This window comes from Thermobia domestica, chromosome 17, assembly GCF_964235325.1.
Source record: "Thermobia domestica chromosome 17, izTheDome1.hap1.1, whole genome shotgun sequence".
Classification (NCBI taxonomy): domain Eukaryota; kingdom Metazoa; phylum Arthropoda; class Insecta; order Zygentoma; family Lepismatidae; genus Thermobia; species Thermobia domestica.
Window position 1 is genome coordinate 101564265 of NC_137470.1, and position 17893 is coordinate 101582157.

At 37.0% G+C, this 17893-nt stretch overlaps 1 protein-coding gene across 3 annotated transcripts in view; it reads right to left on the reverse strand.

Annotated features, from left to right (window-relative positions):
* Positions 1-17893, reverse strand: part of LOC145673925 (uncharacterized) — a 1349238-nt gene that overhangs the window by 18834 nt on the left and 1312511 nt on the right. For all 3 annotated transcript variants that reach the window (XM_081743738.1, XM_081743740.1, XM_081743739.1), the window contains one exon: positions 11063-12230. In XM_081743738.1, coding sequence (XP_081599864.1) covers positions 11063-12230 — 1168 coding nt within the window. The remainder of the gene's footprint in view (positions 1-11062; positions 12231-17893) is intronic.

The window sequence follows — 17893 nt, forward strand, 5'->3', positions numbered from 1 at the left end:
AATCACGCTCCTCTCTTGTCACCACCATTTCTCACAAGTATCCGCTGGCGGTCAAACTGGGACACTAAGATCTCTCAAGATATCTGAAATGAAACTCGCTGAATTTTTCTTTTTATGTTGTGTGTTTCAGTTATTTGCGCCTTACATTTCTAACACGACATACGAAAGAAATTGAGATCATTTATACTAGCTCTCTATTCCAAGAATCCTTTATCATAACACAAATTCAGTACTTCTCTTCGAACGGATCAACCGTTTTCTCATCATGATGAGGCAGACAACAATGATTTGAATGCGGAGAAAAATAGCCTCCTTCCTTCCTTCCTTCCTTTAAAAGAGAAATTCGAGATGATCACGGGTGATGTCGTCAGGGTCACCTATGGCCATCCTTACTCCCGCGTCTCTCCATTTCAGAGAGGCTTGGTCAACCCCTGAGTCAAAGATAGAATGGGAAATAAAGACCGTGGTCGAAAACGGGCTGTCCGACTAGTAGGCCGCCTTACCCGACTACGCTACAGTGGCACTTTATGAACAGTCAAGTAATTTATACAGGTTAAAAGTAAAGGTATTAAAGCTTTAAGACTAATAAAGCTATAGAACTTTCATTCAATTCTGGTTTTCTATACTACGGTATACGTAAAGGGCTGTTTAATGGGATAAAATAAGCACTGTATATCACACACTTAGTTGCATATCAAGAAAAATTGGAGTCATCGACGGAAGGAAAGAACATGTTTTATTTATAGAATTCAGATATTATCATTTCCTTCTGCTGCATAGTTTGGGTTACCAATGAACATTTTGTTTCTTAGACTGCCACTTGTAAGTAGTTTACAAAGAAAGGGTTTTGACACCTTTGCAGCAGCTGCTGGAAGGACAGACATGTAAAACTTTAGACCAACTCACGTCGCGATATAACACTATTTTTTTCTTTCATTTTAATTAGTGCAGCATCTATTATGAGTACTGTTTTTACACTATTATTCATCCCCTTATTTACAGAAACATGCAATAAATGAAGAAGCATTAATTATAAGTTTAATGAGCAGGTTTCAATATAACAATTGCATCATGTGCGTTGTTTCGTAATTTTGAAACTGTGTATTAAAAGTCAATTTACCGTACTGTAAATTAAACGAAAATGGAATATTCTTCTGGACAAAGTTAAAGGCCTTCTTTCCCAACCACTACTCATATGCATCCCACAATCCTATGCTAATCCTCGGAAGAATACGAATTGTGACCCTGAGCTTCCTCGTGGCTAAGCGGTTGGCATGGAAGACTCGGGTTCGATTCCCGGCAGGAGCTACATGTGGTTCGGATTCCACGTTAATCAGTAGGTCCCGTCTCATATAGCCTCCCTGCTGAAAGGGATATTAAACTCAAAATCAACTCAACCAATTGTCACCCTTCTCAGTGGTGCTGGTGGTGTTTTCTGTTCACACAGACACTGTCACATAGTGTTTTTTTTACGAAAACTGATTTAACTCTAGTATTTTTGGAAAACAAAAATAGAAAAAAATAAGGCTAAAGGAATCCGAACTAAGGCAACATTGGTTTTCAGTAAGCAGGTGTCGTATAGTCAAGCACAGGAGACAGTTTAGAGGACTTACAGAATTCCCTTAAAAAAATAACGCTCTCTATCCATATCTTGTACTATAATTCAGTTTTACGTCCCACGATTGTACTCTAAATACAATTAATGAAAGTGAATGATTACAAAAGGAGTTGATGACAATGCGCGAGATAACGGACAAAATCCCGAAAATCCCAACAATTACGATGCTGTCCACCAGAAACTCACATGGTTTGGAATCCAACTCGGAACTCTTTGCATCGAAGATCAGTACCGAATCACTAAGCCACCGTGCTGTGATTGAACTGTGATCTGCCTTTAGCTGTAAATTATTTTCCAAAATTTCATTAATTTTCAAGGCCATGCGCGAACGGAGATGTTGATGGATTTAAATAATACTTAAACATTATTTTCTGTGGTGCTAATACATTACAATTTGAGCTATTACATTCGGAAAGAGGCTAATTAAAAAATATTAGAAATTATCGTAAAAATCTGAATTTTTCCAAATTTTGACAAACTTTGGAACATATGCGCGACCGGAATATATAAACCGATTTTATTTATTTATTACCCCCTTTTAGTCTCTCCAATTTGCAACTCTTCTGTTGTATTACGATTTGAGAAAAACTTTTGATTTTTCTTCGGCCCATACTTTGCACTTCTCTGCACTGTTACGGACAATTCTCGGTGGTTTAAATGACAGCATTGTCCCAAGACATATATTAAGAAAGTTTACTGGGAACATGATAAATGAGAGTTCATTATACATGTAGGAACTATGTACTTTAACATGTTACAGCTTGTTTAACACAAGCATCTTAAAGTTACACTTCTCCCCCCCCCCACCCACCCACACACACACACAGTGTAAATATTTGTACATAACTGTTTGTTACCTGTATAAGTAATTCCCGTTCATACTATTTCCCCAAAGTACCTTTTTCTCTTACCTCTGTCTCTGACATACTACCAATGAAGATAACGAAAATCTAAAAGTTGACTGAATCTTTGAGTAAATCCGCAACAGTACAAATAACAGCATGGTGCCTTAGGGGATATGCTAACACGATCAGGAATATTAACCATGTTCTCACTTTAAATAAAATAAACTTTCACTAGTTTAACGTGCCACGTTATGCCCTTTAAGCTAAAGAAGACGGATGACTAATGAAATAAATAATGATGAAATAATTGGTGGAATGGCAATGCCGAAGATTCTTGAGCAAAACTCATGGCTACTTTCTTCAATTCTAACATCTAATTAGATCTTGCACTTTGAAGCTTCCATCATCCTCTTGGAGCCTTTTTCACGGAAGATAAAATTACAATACAGAAAGGAAATAAAGAAATGAACCCACAGGGCAATACACATGTAGTCCATTTTTTTCCCAGTGTTTTTGTTTATCTTACTCCTATTTTGATTCTCCGTAAACAACACTCAAGAGAGAGAGGCCCAAGTCAAAGTGCAAGGTTTATTCAGAAATCAGGATCTGAAGTGAGGTCAAGAATCTTTATTTGATTAAAAAAAACCTCCTCAAGTAGCCTACACTAGCTTGCACGTGGAGAAAAAACGTATAATCCTAATGACTGAGATCATTAACATTCGCTTTAATGGCAATTTACGAAATTCTCTAATACTTTCTCAAAAGGAAAGTGTTCATAGCCTAGCAGGCGGACACACGCTTTCTCAAAAGGAAAGAGTTTTCAGTAAAGATCGGTAACTCAATATTATTGCTCTTTTCAAAACATTTTTTTAGAAATTTGTTGCTTCAATTTAATAAAACACTTAAAGAGGTAGTTAATTACCTTTACGATCGAGAAAGAAACTGATTTTATATTACAGTAGTGCATTTTTCATTCTTCATATGGATTACTTTCATTTGATTATGGTCCAAATCAGTGTTGGCTGGTTTAAACCAAGGTGGTTTAAACCAGCTGGTTTTTTCAAAAAACCAACTGGTTTAAACCAAAAAACAAAAAATGTTCGTAAAAGTGTAAGTGTTTGTAAAATCTTGATGAACACACATTTGTGCGTTATCACGTTTCACTCCCGTATATTATTCGTATTATATTCAGACCTAAATTCCCCATTCATTACTCAAAAAGATTATACTACAAAAGCAACTTTTTTTTAAATAAGTTTATAAACGTTTATTTTGTGATTTTTTTGTAGTTATTGTTAGGTAATTGCAATCGAAGAAAAATTCTAAATATTGTTTCGTTTCAATGTTTACTATTGATAAAATACATCGAAAATGCCGTACTTTGTGTGTGTGTGTGTGGGAGGGGGGGGGGGGGTCATACAGACCTCACGAGAGGCATTTAGTGAAATAAGTATCTTTGGTTTCTATTTATGTATAAATGAGTCTGAGCCAAAGTGGTCTCAAATAATTCGTATCTTTATTCACTTTTCTTATTGATATGCAGATTAAGTCGGTGTATTTCTTTAATTTGGACCAATAAAAGTCGTTATTAACTAACTTGAACTAAATTAGTTCTTCTGTACTTCGTAGTACTTTGAAATTGTTCATGTGTAATTCTGTGTAATGGTTTCAGTTGTGTAACTGTTTATCTTTTTGTCCTTCTGAAATGACTCTTGACAGAGATCAGTACAACGTTTTTTTTATCAGGATTCCTTCGTGAGTGAGTCGGCAGACGTATCGCATTTGTGGCCAATTAGTCCTGGTTCCGAGTTCAAATGGAGGACAATTTCTCTCGGATGTAACTCGAGAAGCGGTTTTTATTCCGCTTTAAGCTTATGTGACCCCTTCCACCATAACTCGGTTGTCGCATAATAACATCAAGGCGAAACAAACTTATTTCTGTCCATATATGATATGAATATATAGAGCAAATTATTTAAACCATAAAATCCTGGTTTAAACCAAAAAAACCTGGTTTAAACCCAAAAAACCGGTTTATTTGGTTTTTTTAATAAAAAACCATGGTTTTTGCCAACCCTGGTCCAAATCAGTAAATCCATTCTCTAGAAACCAGGGTTGGCATAAACCATGGTTTTTAGTGAAAAAACAAAGAAAGAAAAAAAAAACTGTTTTTTGGTTTAAATAATTTGCTATATCTATTTATATCACATATAGACAGAAATAAGTTTGTTTCACCTTGGTATTATTATTAAACAATCGGGTTATGCTGGAAGGGATCACATAAGCTTAAAGCGGAATCCAAACCGTTTATTGACTTACATCCGGGAAAAATTGTCCTCCATTTGAACTCGAAACCGAGATTAATTGGCTACAAGTGCGATATGTCTGCCGACTCACTCAAGGACTCCTGATAAAAATACGTTGTACTGATCTTTACGTACTTGTTAATATAATTGTCAAAAGTCATTTGAGAAGGACAAAAAGATAAACAGTTGCACAAGTGAAACCATTATACAGATTTACATATGGACAATTTCAAAATACTGTAGAGTACAGAGGAACTAATTTAGTCCAAGTTAGCTCACTACGACTGTTATTAATCCAAGTTAAAGAAATACGACTTAATTTGCATATCATAAAAAAAAGTGAATACAGGTGCCAATTATTTGAGTCTACTTTGGCTCTGACCCATTTATACATAAATAAATACCAAACATACTTCTGATTTCAATAAATGCCTCTCGTGGGGTTCGTATGCTCCCCCCTCCCCCCGGAAATAAAGTCCAGCATTTCGATGTATTTTATCAATAGTAAACATTATTAAAACGAAATAATATTTAGAATTTTTCTTTGATTGCAATTGCATAACAATAATATCACTATCAAAAAATCACAAAAGTAACATTCATAAATTTACATTAAAAAAAAAAGTTGATTTTGTAGTATAATCTCTTTGAGTAATGAATGGGGAATTTAGGTTTGAATATAATACGAATAATATACGGGACCTTGGTTTAAACCAGTCTACCCTGCTAGAAACGGAAGTTATTTCGATTTCGGCCGTTGTCCACGATAAAATTTCGACTTTGTTGACCATACCAAGTCTCCACTTTACCCTCCAACCATACCCTCAATATTACTTATTGGACATCACATCTGAGAACGAGAATCATGAATCATTCATCTGAGAGCTTGAGATGAATCTAAGTAACACTAACACTATACGATACCATCACTTCACGGACTCGTAGCTCTACCATATCAAACGCTCCTTTCGCTATGACTTGGCTATTCGAGGGGATCACCGTGCGTTTCTCATCATCCTTCAAACTTCACATCCTTAGTATATCTGGTTCTTTGAAACACCTCGCATCTGTACCGAGGAAATATCAGGCACTTACAGAACTTGACCCATATTCGACAATAGTCTACTTCCCAATATATCAACACGAAGATAACACAGTTTGCCATTAGATACTGGTTGTGATTTTCCAGATATCACTCACATCCTTGAATCAACTCTGTCCAGCCTTTTATTCTGACGAAACTAACTACTCTTTCGAATAGCGACAATTACCGTTAATCATACCACGTTTAGAATTTCCACCTACTTGCCTCCGAACAGACTAGAATTTTATTTTGCTCTACTACAATCGCTCTCTACTTTGAATCTGGCAACGATCACCCAACTCTGGACGTCAATATGGTGGCAATACTGACGTTTCTGTTCTCTTCTAATACGTGTCTTCTTCCTACTACTTCTCCCTGCATTATGGAAGATCTGCGAAGGAGCTTAAATACGTATAGGTGTTCTAGAACTATGAGGACAAACTTTAGGAAGGGATTCTACAAGTACATACAAGACAAGAAGTCCGTATCAACCCATGTACGGCAATGAGTAGTTTATGAGCTACACACTTCCGAAATCCTCAGGAAATTAACTATCGAGCTGAACGTTGCCAAAAGATGTGCCTATTGTAGATTATTATTTATTTATTTGTATTATTTTATGTGTATTTATTTATTTATTAAAAAAAATAAGAATCACGCAGTGGGCATTTTCGCCGATCCCAAGAGTTTTGAGCAATACATGGCTCAAGAAGAGCTCTTATTGGCCAAAATCAATGACGTCACGAAATTTCAAGTTCAATTTGCTAATACGCTTGTTGGATTCGTTACTTTCTCTGTTTTTATGTCGGTAAAAGTGTGTATGTATGTGTAAGAGGGAGGGAGGGAGAGAATTATAAATACATTTAATTGTTAAGTACGTTCTATTATAGTTATTCATTTACGTTCACTTTCTACGCGATACATTATACTCAAATAATATTTCAACAAGTAGGAATTTTTAAATAAAAACAGTCTACACGATTTTTGTTTTACTACCTACAATTTTAACATTTTTGTTAAATTATATGTTGCTTGATGGTGCGCACTTATTAATACACTATGCTTTTACAAAGATCGTGTGCTCAGAAGTCTTGGCATTGCTACATTTACCATAAAGATACAAAATATGTCCTGCAAATGTTTTCCGGATTAACTGTACAGTTCGTCTTCATGTGCATCCCAAAATAGATCTGGTTTAGAAGTATTCTGCAACAAATAACATTACTGCATGCTTATAGATAAACCATGTTCGGTGCAAATGCGCGAGAAACGCCCTTCAACTTGTGCTATATTGTCATAATTAGCTAGCATTTGTCGGTCCGCATAAGAATACCAATTGGAGAAGGTAATGTAAATTGCATTGTATTGCATTCAAGTTCAGCGCCCGTTCAATACTAACACTATATCGAGACCTGGACCCACTGCTTAATACGAAATCTAAGACACTCGAAGCGAAGAGGCGTACGCTAACCATTTGTCCACGAATGTGCTAAAGATGAAAATATGGTTATTTCCCTTAATAATAATAATGATTTGAGATTTCACTGCTGAATCTGAAATCGCAGATAGGTCAGACGAAAAGCACATATGGTATTTTGAATGGAAGGGAGGTGGGCGTGAACCATCAGGCTTTAAAAAGAGAGTGCTAGATAAACAAGGTTGTGAACTACTGTTTTAAACTTTATCTAAACAAAGGAAGCTACCATTTGAACTTGATATAACTACCCGCGTGTCCCTCCTGCTTTGCCCTGCCCTGGTGTGAATTAGATGCAATACTAGTTTGTAGTAATCAACTAGCACAGTTTAGTATGTAGTTTACGTACTTGACACAACTGCACCGAACAAACCTTCAGCAAAAGTACGACAATGACATCTGTCACAAAATACTTCTATATTTCGAATGCACGTGCAAACTGTACGGCGTCTTGCACAGTGTAATGATTTAAATACAACAATTGTATCAGCAATTTTCGTTGTTACGAAAGCTTGAAAGAAAAGAGGTTTCATAACCCACTGGGTACTGTAGGGGCCCTGACGAAACTTAGGCACATGAGTAACACAGGGCAGAAGAGTTAAGTGGAAGCTCAAGAGCTCTGTCCTAAAAGTTTCGTAGACAAATATGTGTGTTCAGGCCCGTATCCAAGAGGGGTTAAATTTTTACTGCCCCTCTAAAAATTTCACGGTAGGCTTCCAAATGAGCCCCTTAACTTCCACCGCATCCCCCTACATTTTTGAACTGGCTACGAGCCTGTGTGTGTTGCATTGGGTGCAGTTTGTGTCCTGGTGCCAATACTTGGATATTTACAGAAAAGATGTAGTAATTTAGATTTGATTTGAGTTTAGCCTCCCTTTCAGCAATGTGGCTATATGAAACATCACATGGGACCCGCATCACAAAGTCCTGCCGGAAATCAAACCAGGGCCTCTCGCTCAAAAGGCGCATACGCTATCCATATAGCCACAAGGGAGCTTTGTGTAGTAATTAAGAAATAAAGAACATTTTTGAGAACTATATTTATGTATACACTAAAATGTAAGGGAACTATTACTTTATAAACAATAGAAAGTTTGCCTCATTATCACGGAACTGTTGTAGAAGAATGCAACAACGATATGTGACACTAGTAACATGAAGCTCTCAATTATTACACTTTTACACTATCAATTTGTGTTTTTGCATGGGAGACTCGAGTTCGATTCTCGGTGGGAACTCATGTGGTTTGATCAAACGTTAACATGTAGATCCACGTCTCATACAGCATCGATTATGGAAAGGATGTTCAACTCATTCTTCCAACTAGTAACAAAAATCGATAGTGTGAATAAAGTAGCTTGATTTTATCGAAAGGTGAAACACTGATCATACGAAAGTACACAAGTGAAGTGAGCACAAAGGGGAAATTAGAAAATGAAGGAACAGGGCAAGCGCGTTCCGATTTCTGTAGTACTTGTGCAGCACGATTGTACTAGTTGTATAGTGTATATTATTTTTATCTATACAATGTTAGCGAATAAGTCGCTCCTGTGTGTTAGACTCCTTTCTGCCTCTGCTCAATCAGGCTTTCACACTTTCCAGTGCAACAAAGAATAAATATCTTCATAAAAGCGAACAGAAAGAAATGGAATAACCACTTCTGTTGAAGTAATTCTGGTTGCACTTTTGCATACACATTGTATATATGTACGTACTTGGTGGGCAGGTGTCAATTAAATCAAACGTTCTAATAAGTGCATTTGCAGACTAACAAGAAACGTGGATTTTCAGTCATTTTACCAAACAACAGCCGGATAGTCACTCTTACATTATGTGATATTTCTAACTTAGTACTACCTCTCCCTATGTGCTGCACACATGATTTATAGAGGGTTGAGTTGATTTTAACGTCCTTTTTGAGCAGCGAGACTATATGAGACGGGACCTACTGATTAACGTGGGATCCGACCCACATGAGCTCCCACCGGGAACTGAACCCGAGTCTCCCATGCCAAAGTAGCGTTCGATAACCGCTTAACCGCGAAGGACTTCTACATAATTTACAGCTATTACTTGAATTTAAATTTGGTTATCCCAACTTTTAATATTTTATGAAAATCATTACGGTTTTTAGCGATTTTCTTTAGCATGCCTAAGATTAATGAACATTTAAACTAAGGAGTGTTATTCATATTCGCTAATACCAAAAGGTTAGTTCTATCATAAACCGAACAAAGTACAAAGTTTCAAGATCAATGACGGAAGAAACTTGAGCTGCTCTAACGTCACTACTGAAAAGTCCAATAAAGAACTCTCTTTGGATCGACGAAAATGCATGCAGTGGCAGCGCATGATAATTCCATGTATTGCAGAAAAAGTTCCTGGCAATTCTAAGAAGTAAAGATGAGTGTAAATGAGCATGTATGCAACCACTGATTACTAACAAAGGGTACATCACTTGCCAGATGTTGAGGTCTCGCACCCCATAAGCAATTAGTCGACACACATCGTTAGGCCCTCGTATTGCGGTTGCATGTAATTGTATTTTGGGCGTGTGCCACAAAGTCGGTTGAGTACCGGCACCTATTGGCGGACCAAAGAGGGTTACGGGACTATACCCAACTGCGAGGAATGATAAATGTATCCATCGAGCGAAAGTATGAGACATCAACATCCCGCAAAAGAATTATCGTTTGTTGGCGGAGATACTAAAGCTACCAGGAATCTTTTCCGCCCCATAACTGACTCTCATGCTAGACAATGCATAACTATGAAACGCGTGCTTTACAATAGAACTGGTTACAAGTCTACAATAAACACACATTGAGAATTAACAATTTTATTTTCTGAGGATTTCGCAAGCCTGAAATGAAAAAAAATGAAATCTGTGAGTTTTACGTCCCACGGTTATGCCGGTTAGGCTAAAGGAAACGGTGATTATGAGAAATGAGTGAAATGGTGGAATGAAGAAAGTGGGAGGAAACGGGAGAACCCCGAGAAAACCCACGCACACGGTGTTTGTGCACCACAAAGTTCACTTGGCGGAGGCTGGGATCGAACCCGGGACCCCAAGCACCAGAATTTCGCAAGCCTGTAGCTTCCAAATTACTTATTGCCGTACATGAGCTGATAAGGACCTATTGTCTTTTCACTTACAGAATTACCTCCAGCATTTGTTCCCATAGTTTGAAAAAACCTTTTGATGTATTCTACTAAGCAAGTATCACACAACATTGAATTGGGAGAACTTTTGTTATATATAAACAACAGCTGTCCCAACTCAATATTGTGTGATAGTTGTATGAAGAATACACAGAAAGGTACACTGACCAAACACCGAAATTACTAAGCAATGTAAACTCTCTAACGATCTGAAATTGGTTTACGTCGCTAGAACCACTGCCGTTGTTGATATAATTTTCTTGACAAGAGTTTGTTACCCCTTCCAACTGCCTGCTAACGTTCAAGCGGTCAACCCATCTGAGTACCGACCAGACCCAGCACTGCTTGACTTCAGTGATCTCACAGTGGACCAGTCCGCCTACGGATTTAACCATTTGCTATTCATCATCCAATACTCACGAGCTGAGAAAAAAACGCAACAAAATATTCAACAAAGACTATTTTATGAATACCATATAGAAGAAAGAAAAAAGTACTTACATTCACACCTAGCTCCTACACAAAGTAAATGAAACTTTTGAAACACACAAACGACAAACACTAAACACTTACTTGCTTCCTAATATTCAGGAAAAGTTCATAGCAGTTCATTATCGGCTGCTCATGCGGGTGTACGTCTATTGTCGATGTATTTTCAGCGGGTTCACTATCTTTTGGCTTCAACTTCCTTTTCCTTGGGTGCACGTCAACTGGATGTTGTTCTTCCAGCTTATCATCAGTCTTTGATACACCAGAGGATTCGGTTACGTTTTCTGAAGGAAGGGAAGGATGCACTGACGTCGTATGCATAGAAGCACGATGAGAGCTTCTTGTAACCCGTTGGGATGATGCTGATCGCTCTTCTTGCGTTCCACCTTCTTTTTTATCATCTAATTTAGTAGAGTTTCCATTTGTACTATCTTTACTTTCACTATTTGAACTCGAAGTGTCCTTATCTGAGTCGTTACTGGAACTTACAACATATGGAAGCGCTTGATGACGAACGTTACCGTTTTTCCCATTTCTATTACCTTGCTCCTGCTCTGAGGAGTTTTGCTGAGGGATCACAATTTTCAAAGGAGGCACTTTGGGTCCACCAGCTGCGCCTCCTGAATCACCAGTTTTCTTATTATCCTCTGTTTCACTATCACTATCACAATTTCCACTAGACTTAGTTGCACTCAACGACTTCGGACTATTTCCGGCGGAACCCGAACCACTTGGACTTTTCCTCCCACTCGGACTTTTCCTACCACTTGAACTATTTCCCGACGAATTCTTATTACCATTGTTATTGTTTTTATTGTTACCGTTTTTCACACACTTCTCGGAATTTCCATTCCGGCCACCATTTCGACCAGAACTCCCATTACTTCTAGAATTTTCCTTCCCATCATTTTTATCATCCTTACGCTTCTTCTTACGACTTTCATCATCCCCTGCTCCTTCTTCACCATCGTTCATATCAGAAAAGTTACGTTTTGCTGAATTTTCGCTTTCTTTCTTCTCATCTTTAGATCCTGATTCACCTTTCTGTTTTTCTTGACTAGTATTAGGATTGTGAGAATCTTTTAAATCATTTTCTTTGCCTCCAGGTCTCCCGTTGGTTTGGGCACTCCCTTCTGGATCGGGTGAGGCGCTAGAACCACGGACTGATGAAACTGGAGTAGCTTCCTTACTGCTCTTGAACTCGTACACATCATCTGCCTTGCCTCCATCCATAGTCACGCAGAACTGAAGCCTAAAAGAAAGTTAAAGACAAATATATTACCATCCAAATTCCAATAATAATTACATAGAGAAACAATAAAGATAACAAATTATATTGCTAGAGAGAAATAAAAACTTGCAATGCTAAACGGGGAAGCAAAGTCAAATGGAAAGCTGCCAAAATCATCATCATTCACCTCTTCACTGTAAATAGCCATGTAACTTACATATTAAATACAAGTCTATATAATTAGATGATCACACAGACAGCTAAAATGAATTGAAATGAAATCTTTCAGTTTGTCCCACGTTTATATCCTTTAGCCTAAGGGAGACAATAATTAAAACAAGTGAATGTTGATGGAAGAATTCGTGGAATGAGAATGTGAGTACCTGAGAAAACCCACAAGCACGATGTTGTCTACCATAAACTTACTTGGCAGAGGATCCAAGCAGAGACCCTACGCACCAGAGGTAAACGTTCTACTGCTGAGCCACCGTGCCCCCAGAGGGCTAAAAAAGATGCACATCTTCAGAATGAACATTTGACACGTACACTGATGTCCTGGAGTAATATACGTGGGTAATTTGGGAATAAACCTCACATGGTATAAGGAACTGGTATGCTTATTGTTGCTGACTAAAACTTTATTTTAGATTGTACGTAAACAGCGGAGATCATAATTCCAAGTAAAACCCGTGCTGTATTGTTGTTATTAACTATAAACCAAAAGATACACTGGAAATCGTAATCTTGGAACTTGAAAAAACTCCATATTAAAATGTCTTGAACATGAAATGAATTTGCGTTGTAACATGAATGAAGAAAAGTTTTGGCACTGTACTTCATATCTTAAGCCTTAGAACGTTATGGTCTCTACGTTTAATTCGGCCTTCTTTTATTTACGTGGCCGGGGGAACGGTGGCTCAGTAGTAGAGAGCTCACCTCTGGTACTAGAGGTCCCTGGTTCGATTCTAGGTCAAATGAGTTTGTGGTGGGCATTATCATGGTCATTGTACCAATTCTTTCATCACATCCATCTCCTCTAAAATGAATGGACTAAGCATGGGAGGTAATTAAAAAAAAAAATCCTTTTCTATGGGGATTGCCTGTCTCCATCACATGGCAGATCTGCATTTTTACAAAGTGATGTGGAACAGACGAAGATGGGAAAAGGTCCAGGACGAAAAATGGCGACCTGACGCGAATTACTTGTTTTAATCTTCTACCTGTAAAAATATGTTTTAATATTTAAAGCCAGAAGAGGTCTGCTATTGAATTCTAACATTAGACCTTTTGATTCACTTAACTGAAAGATTTATTAACAGCTACAAAGTCAATACGTACAGTGATACAAAGGTTATCTCCTCACGGGATACCGATCATGCTACTCAATTTTCACAGCTCAACGAATACCGTAAAAAACGGAATTGGGAGACAACTTACAAAGCAAATGACAAGAGCTGTTGCTGTGCGAAGTTCACCTCTGTTTAGCAGTTTTAAAATTTGTTAACTGTCAAAGATGGTCAACTATCAAAGAGTGGGTGCTAGCATGAGAGTCACGATTTGTCACGTTTTAGTTTAGTTGAGATTCTTTCCAGTTTTTACTTATTACAATTTAATGTCTTCTCCGGGGTATAAACTCAAACTTATTTTAATCGCTAGTCGTATGTTTTCAGAAAATTGTTTTCATATCACTGTAAGAAATAACTTTTTTTCTTCTTTTTTCCTGGCGGGTTTATGATAGTCCTCACGAGGATCGAATCAACAGTCATCGTGATTTGCGTGGCGTTTCTTTTGTTTTTTCTTCTTTCTACTGATGGTGGCAAAGAAAAAAAAATATTGTATACACAAGCACACACAGAAAGGAAGTACTGTGTCCACTGAATTACTAAAATTAATTCATTGAGAGTGGTTGGTAGCAAAATTGATATCAAACGACGGGTTAATTTAAATTAGAAAATGATGTTAAGTAACTGCAAAAATAGGTGTATGAGGGTTGTGGATCTGTGATGCACAGGAAAAGCCACAGTGATAATTTATGATGATGATAATGGCTCTTAACATTTACAAGTAGTATGGACGTCACTTGTGTGGCACAGTTAGAAGAAATCATACAACAGATACAAATACTGCTACTTAATGGTGAATACAGTACACAAATAAAGAATCTATTCAACCAGAGTAAAAACTATCAACTGCATTAGAATAGTGAAATACTATAAATATATAAGTAACAAAAATGCGAGGTGTGTTCAAAAAGTATCGAACCTTCGATTGTCAAAAATACATTTATTGATTTGGAAATCCGAAACACTAATCCTCTTCCAAGTAGTCTAGCTGGTAATGCACACACTTCTCTCAGTGCTTCCGCCATTGTTGCAAACACTTCTGAACGCAGTCTGTGGAATTGTGAGCAACCTTGTCGCATTACGCATGACGACTACTCTTGACTCAAATCGGGTCTCTTTTAGTGCAATTTTCAGCTTGGGACATAATCAGAAGTCTCAGAGTCATATCGGGTGAGTAGGAAGCCTGACAACACACAGGAATGTTGTGTTCAGCGATGAAAGCCTGAATCAAATTTCGCACACACTCCTCATGCTCAAATTCTCCTTCAAAATTGAATGTACCGCTCTGATTGAATGATTTTCGCTTGGGTATCGCCAAGCTTTTCTCAAAATTTGATGCAATATCGCTGCTCAAGTTTTTGTGTCATTTTACAAAAAAACTGGACTCCGACGACCGCTCACTATACATCTTCACTCGTTGGCCGATTACCAGCGACTGATGCTTTCTGCGGGCGGGAAAAAAAATTCACGACTGCGCATGAGTGTTCCCTCTACATCTACACTGAAGAAAGTCTCCCGTGCTTCTTTGGTTTACGCAAGGAAAAACAAGGTTATATACTTTTTGAACAGAACTCGTAGTTTTCCTCAATTCCTCGAAAACTACGCATCAGAGTGAGATCTATTGATTGATATGTCTCATCTTTGGACATTTTTCCCTGGTAAACAATAATAATAATGTTTGTAGAATCCTGAAAGCAGAAACTGCGAAACCAACTAGATATTTAAACTTTTTTTTTTTTCTGCGAAACATTTAATTTATAAACCCTCTACGGACAAACCCACAACGCAATAATATACTTTATCTCCACATAAAATGATCATGCAATTCGAATATAGTGACCGTAAGACTACGCCACTTATTTAGGTCTGCAATTTCCTCGATCCAAAAACCTAAGTGTTACTAGGATTAGAATGTGTATACTTGCTAACGATTTTTGAGTTAACTACTGAAGACTTATTTTATTTACTCGTCCATTTATTCATTCATTTCTGCAGTTAAGGCGTATTTTGCACCTTAAACGTATTGATCCACTTAAGTGCATTATCAGAAATGTTAATCGCAAGATGTAACTTTCTGGCTGTACTGTCAAGCAAAAGTTCGTAAAAGGGATTATACCCTTGCTAGCAGACGAGGAGAAAACATACGTCTGTGATTAACTACAAATTTGACACCTAAGATAGATCCATTAAGCTTTCAATAACAGTTAACTAATAAGTCTTTTTTTTTTTTTTCCCTTTCCTTCAACATACATTTTAAACTGGCTATGCAAGCAAATGATGCTATCTGAACTGCACTAAGAGGACACAATACCAACGTCCCTTTTGTATCTGAAAAGTTGCAAGCAACACCATGTTACTGACTTACAAAAAATACCTTCTGATAGGCGTACTTAAATGCGTGAAATCATCACAAAACCAAGAAAACCGAAACAATAAGAGCCGGTACGTTATCACGTTATAACCTACAAACTTTCATTTCAATCATTACTATTTTTTTACTGTAAAACTACACAACAACGCACTATACATACTAAAGCTGCAAAGTTTTCACGAACAATAAACTTACAAGTTTATTTCTTATTTCTTATTTTAGTATTATTATTACTTTAAAATCTTGTAAACGATTAATCTATCTACAGCAGTATGTTCCGAAGAACAAGAGATGCAAACTGAACTCATTCAAGTATAACAAAGCATGTGTTACGGTGTGTAGTCAAGTTTCTGTGTAAGTTTAGAGGAATGGTCTTTTTTCGATTAATGTGGAGAGGAAGACGAATAACCAGGACCAACAGAACCTGGTTACTGTACACTGTCATCTAGATATTTGCATTTCTGTTTAATGAAGTTCTCTGTAACAAATGTTCACTGATCTGATCAACGTAAAGTTTTCAATAGTTCGTTAAAATAAATAAATAAGAAAAATATTCGAAATACATTTCCGAATTTAATACCTACCGAATCTCATTAAATTACATATAAAGCACCTAAATATCATGGAGAACTTCAGGGAAAAATCTTTTCTATAGTACGTTCTACCAACTGCAAATGTAAATTTTACATCACAGTGCATGAAAAAGGTGCAACAAAAAACTACTGTATCTACCAGGCAGGGGAATATTCGAAGTTAACATAATGACGTTGAAAAACGGAAGTTAAATTCCTAACTATACACAGGCACTAGATTACCAAAATATGCAGAATATCTATTGTTAGGTAACAGTCACAAATTGTGACAATGGACGCAACTACATTAATTTTGCTCATTAGTACAAAATAGAGTATCTTTAAAAATGTATGATACGCTCTACGCCAAAACTAGGTTTATAGCCATCTACATAATAAGCGGAAGTCTGGATTCTTGTAAAACCACTTCAGTACGTAATATATATATATATATATATATATCACATTGCGAAGAGATTTTAAACGAGAGGCGGCGGGAGAAACTAAAGCTAGTTTACAAATGTTTTATACGTGATACATAAGACGCTTTTAGCTGATGATATGGTCAGCCATTAACTACATGAATTTTAATCCTCAAAACTACTCAGAAACTTGACTTACCTTGTACCTTCCCTTTTCTTACTTCACCTGCAATTTCCAATCCACCAAGGGATCATCTTCAACAATTGATTATACTAGATCACCGGACCTTTTCACTTATCATTTTTAACTTCCCTATAAATTTCTATTTTATAGGAGAGTTAATAAAAAACACAACTGGAAATGGAAACGGAAGAGTCTAGTCACCAGCATAAACTGTTGATGATGATGATCCCCATGTGGATTGAAAACTACAATTAAAGGAACAAAAGGAAGGTAAGGTACGTTACGTTTCTTATGAACATGTACACTATAGTTACAATCAGTATATGCTGAAAAACTACTAGGTGTGTACGATCCTTTCCACGTTGTATAAAATATTCATACGATAATTATGAAACAAGCAATATTAATTATGAAACAACAGTATTAATTTCCTTTCCTTAGAAAATTACGTTTCTTCGACTTTGCAAGACAATTTTTGCTGTATGTCCTTATATCTGTTATACTGAACTTTCGACGGGAAGGACTGATATTATGTGGCATCGGAACCATTACTCCAATTTTTATTACAGGCGCTGTACTTCAGCAGAACTGAACTTGTGACTACGCATACTGCAAGCGAGCGCTCTATTTACCAGTCTATTAAGAAGTCCTAAATTTTCTGCCTAAAAGAAGTAATAGCTTTTTAGGGACTACACAACTGTCCATTCTGGTACAAGTATTTAATTATTTAAAATCAAACACAGATATAAGAGATCTTTATCATAGAAGATAAGCAGTTATCACTATCCCAAC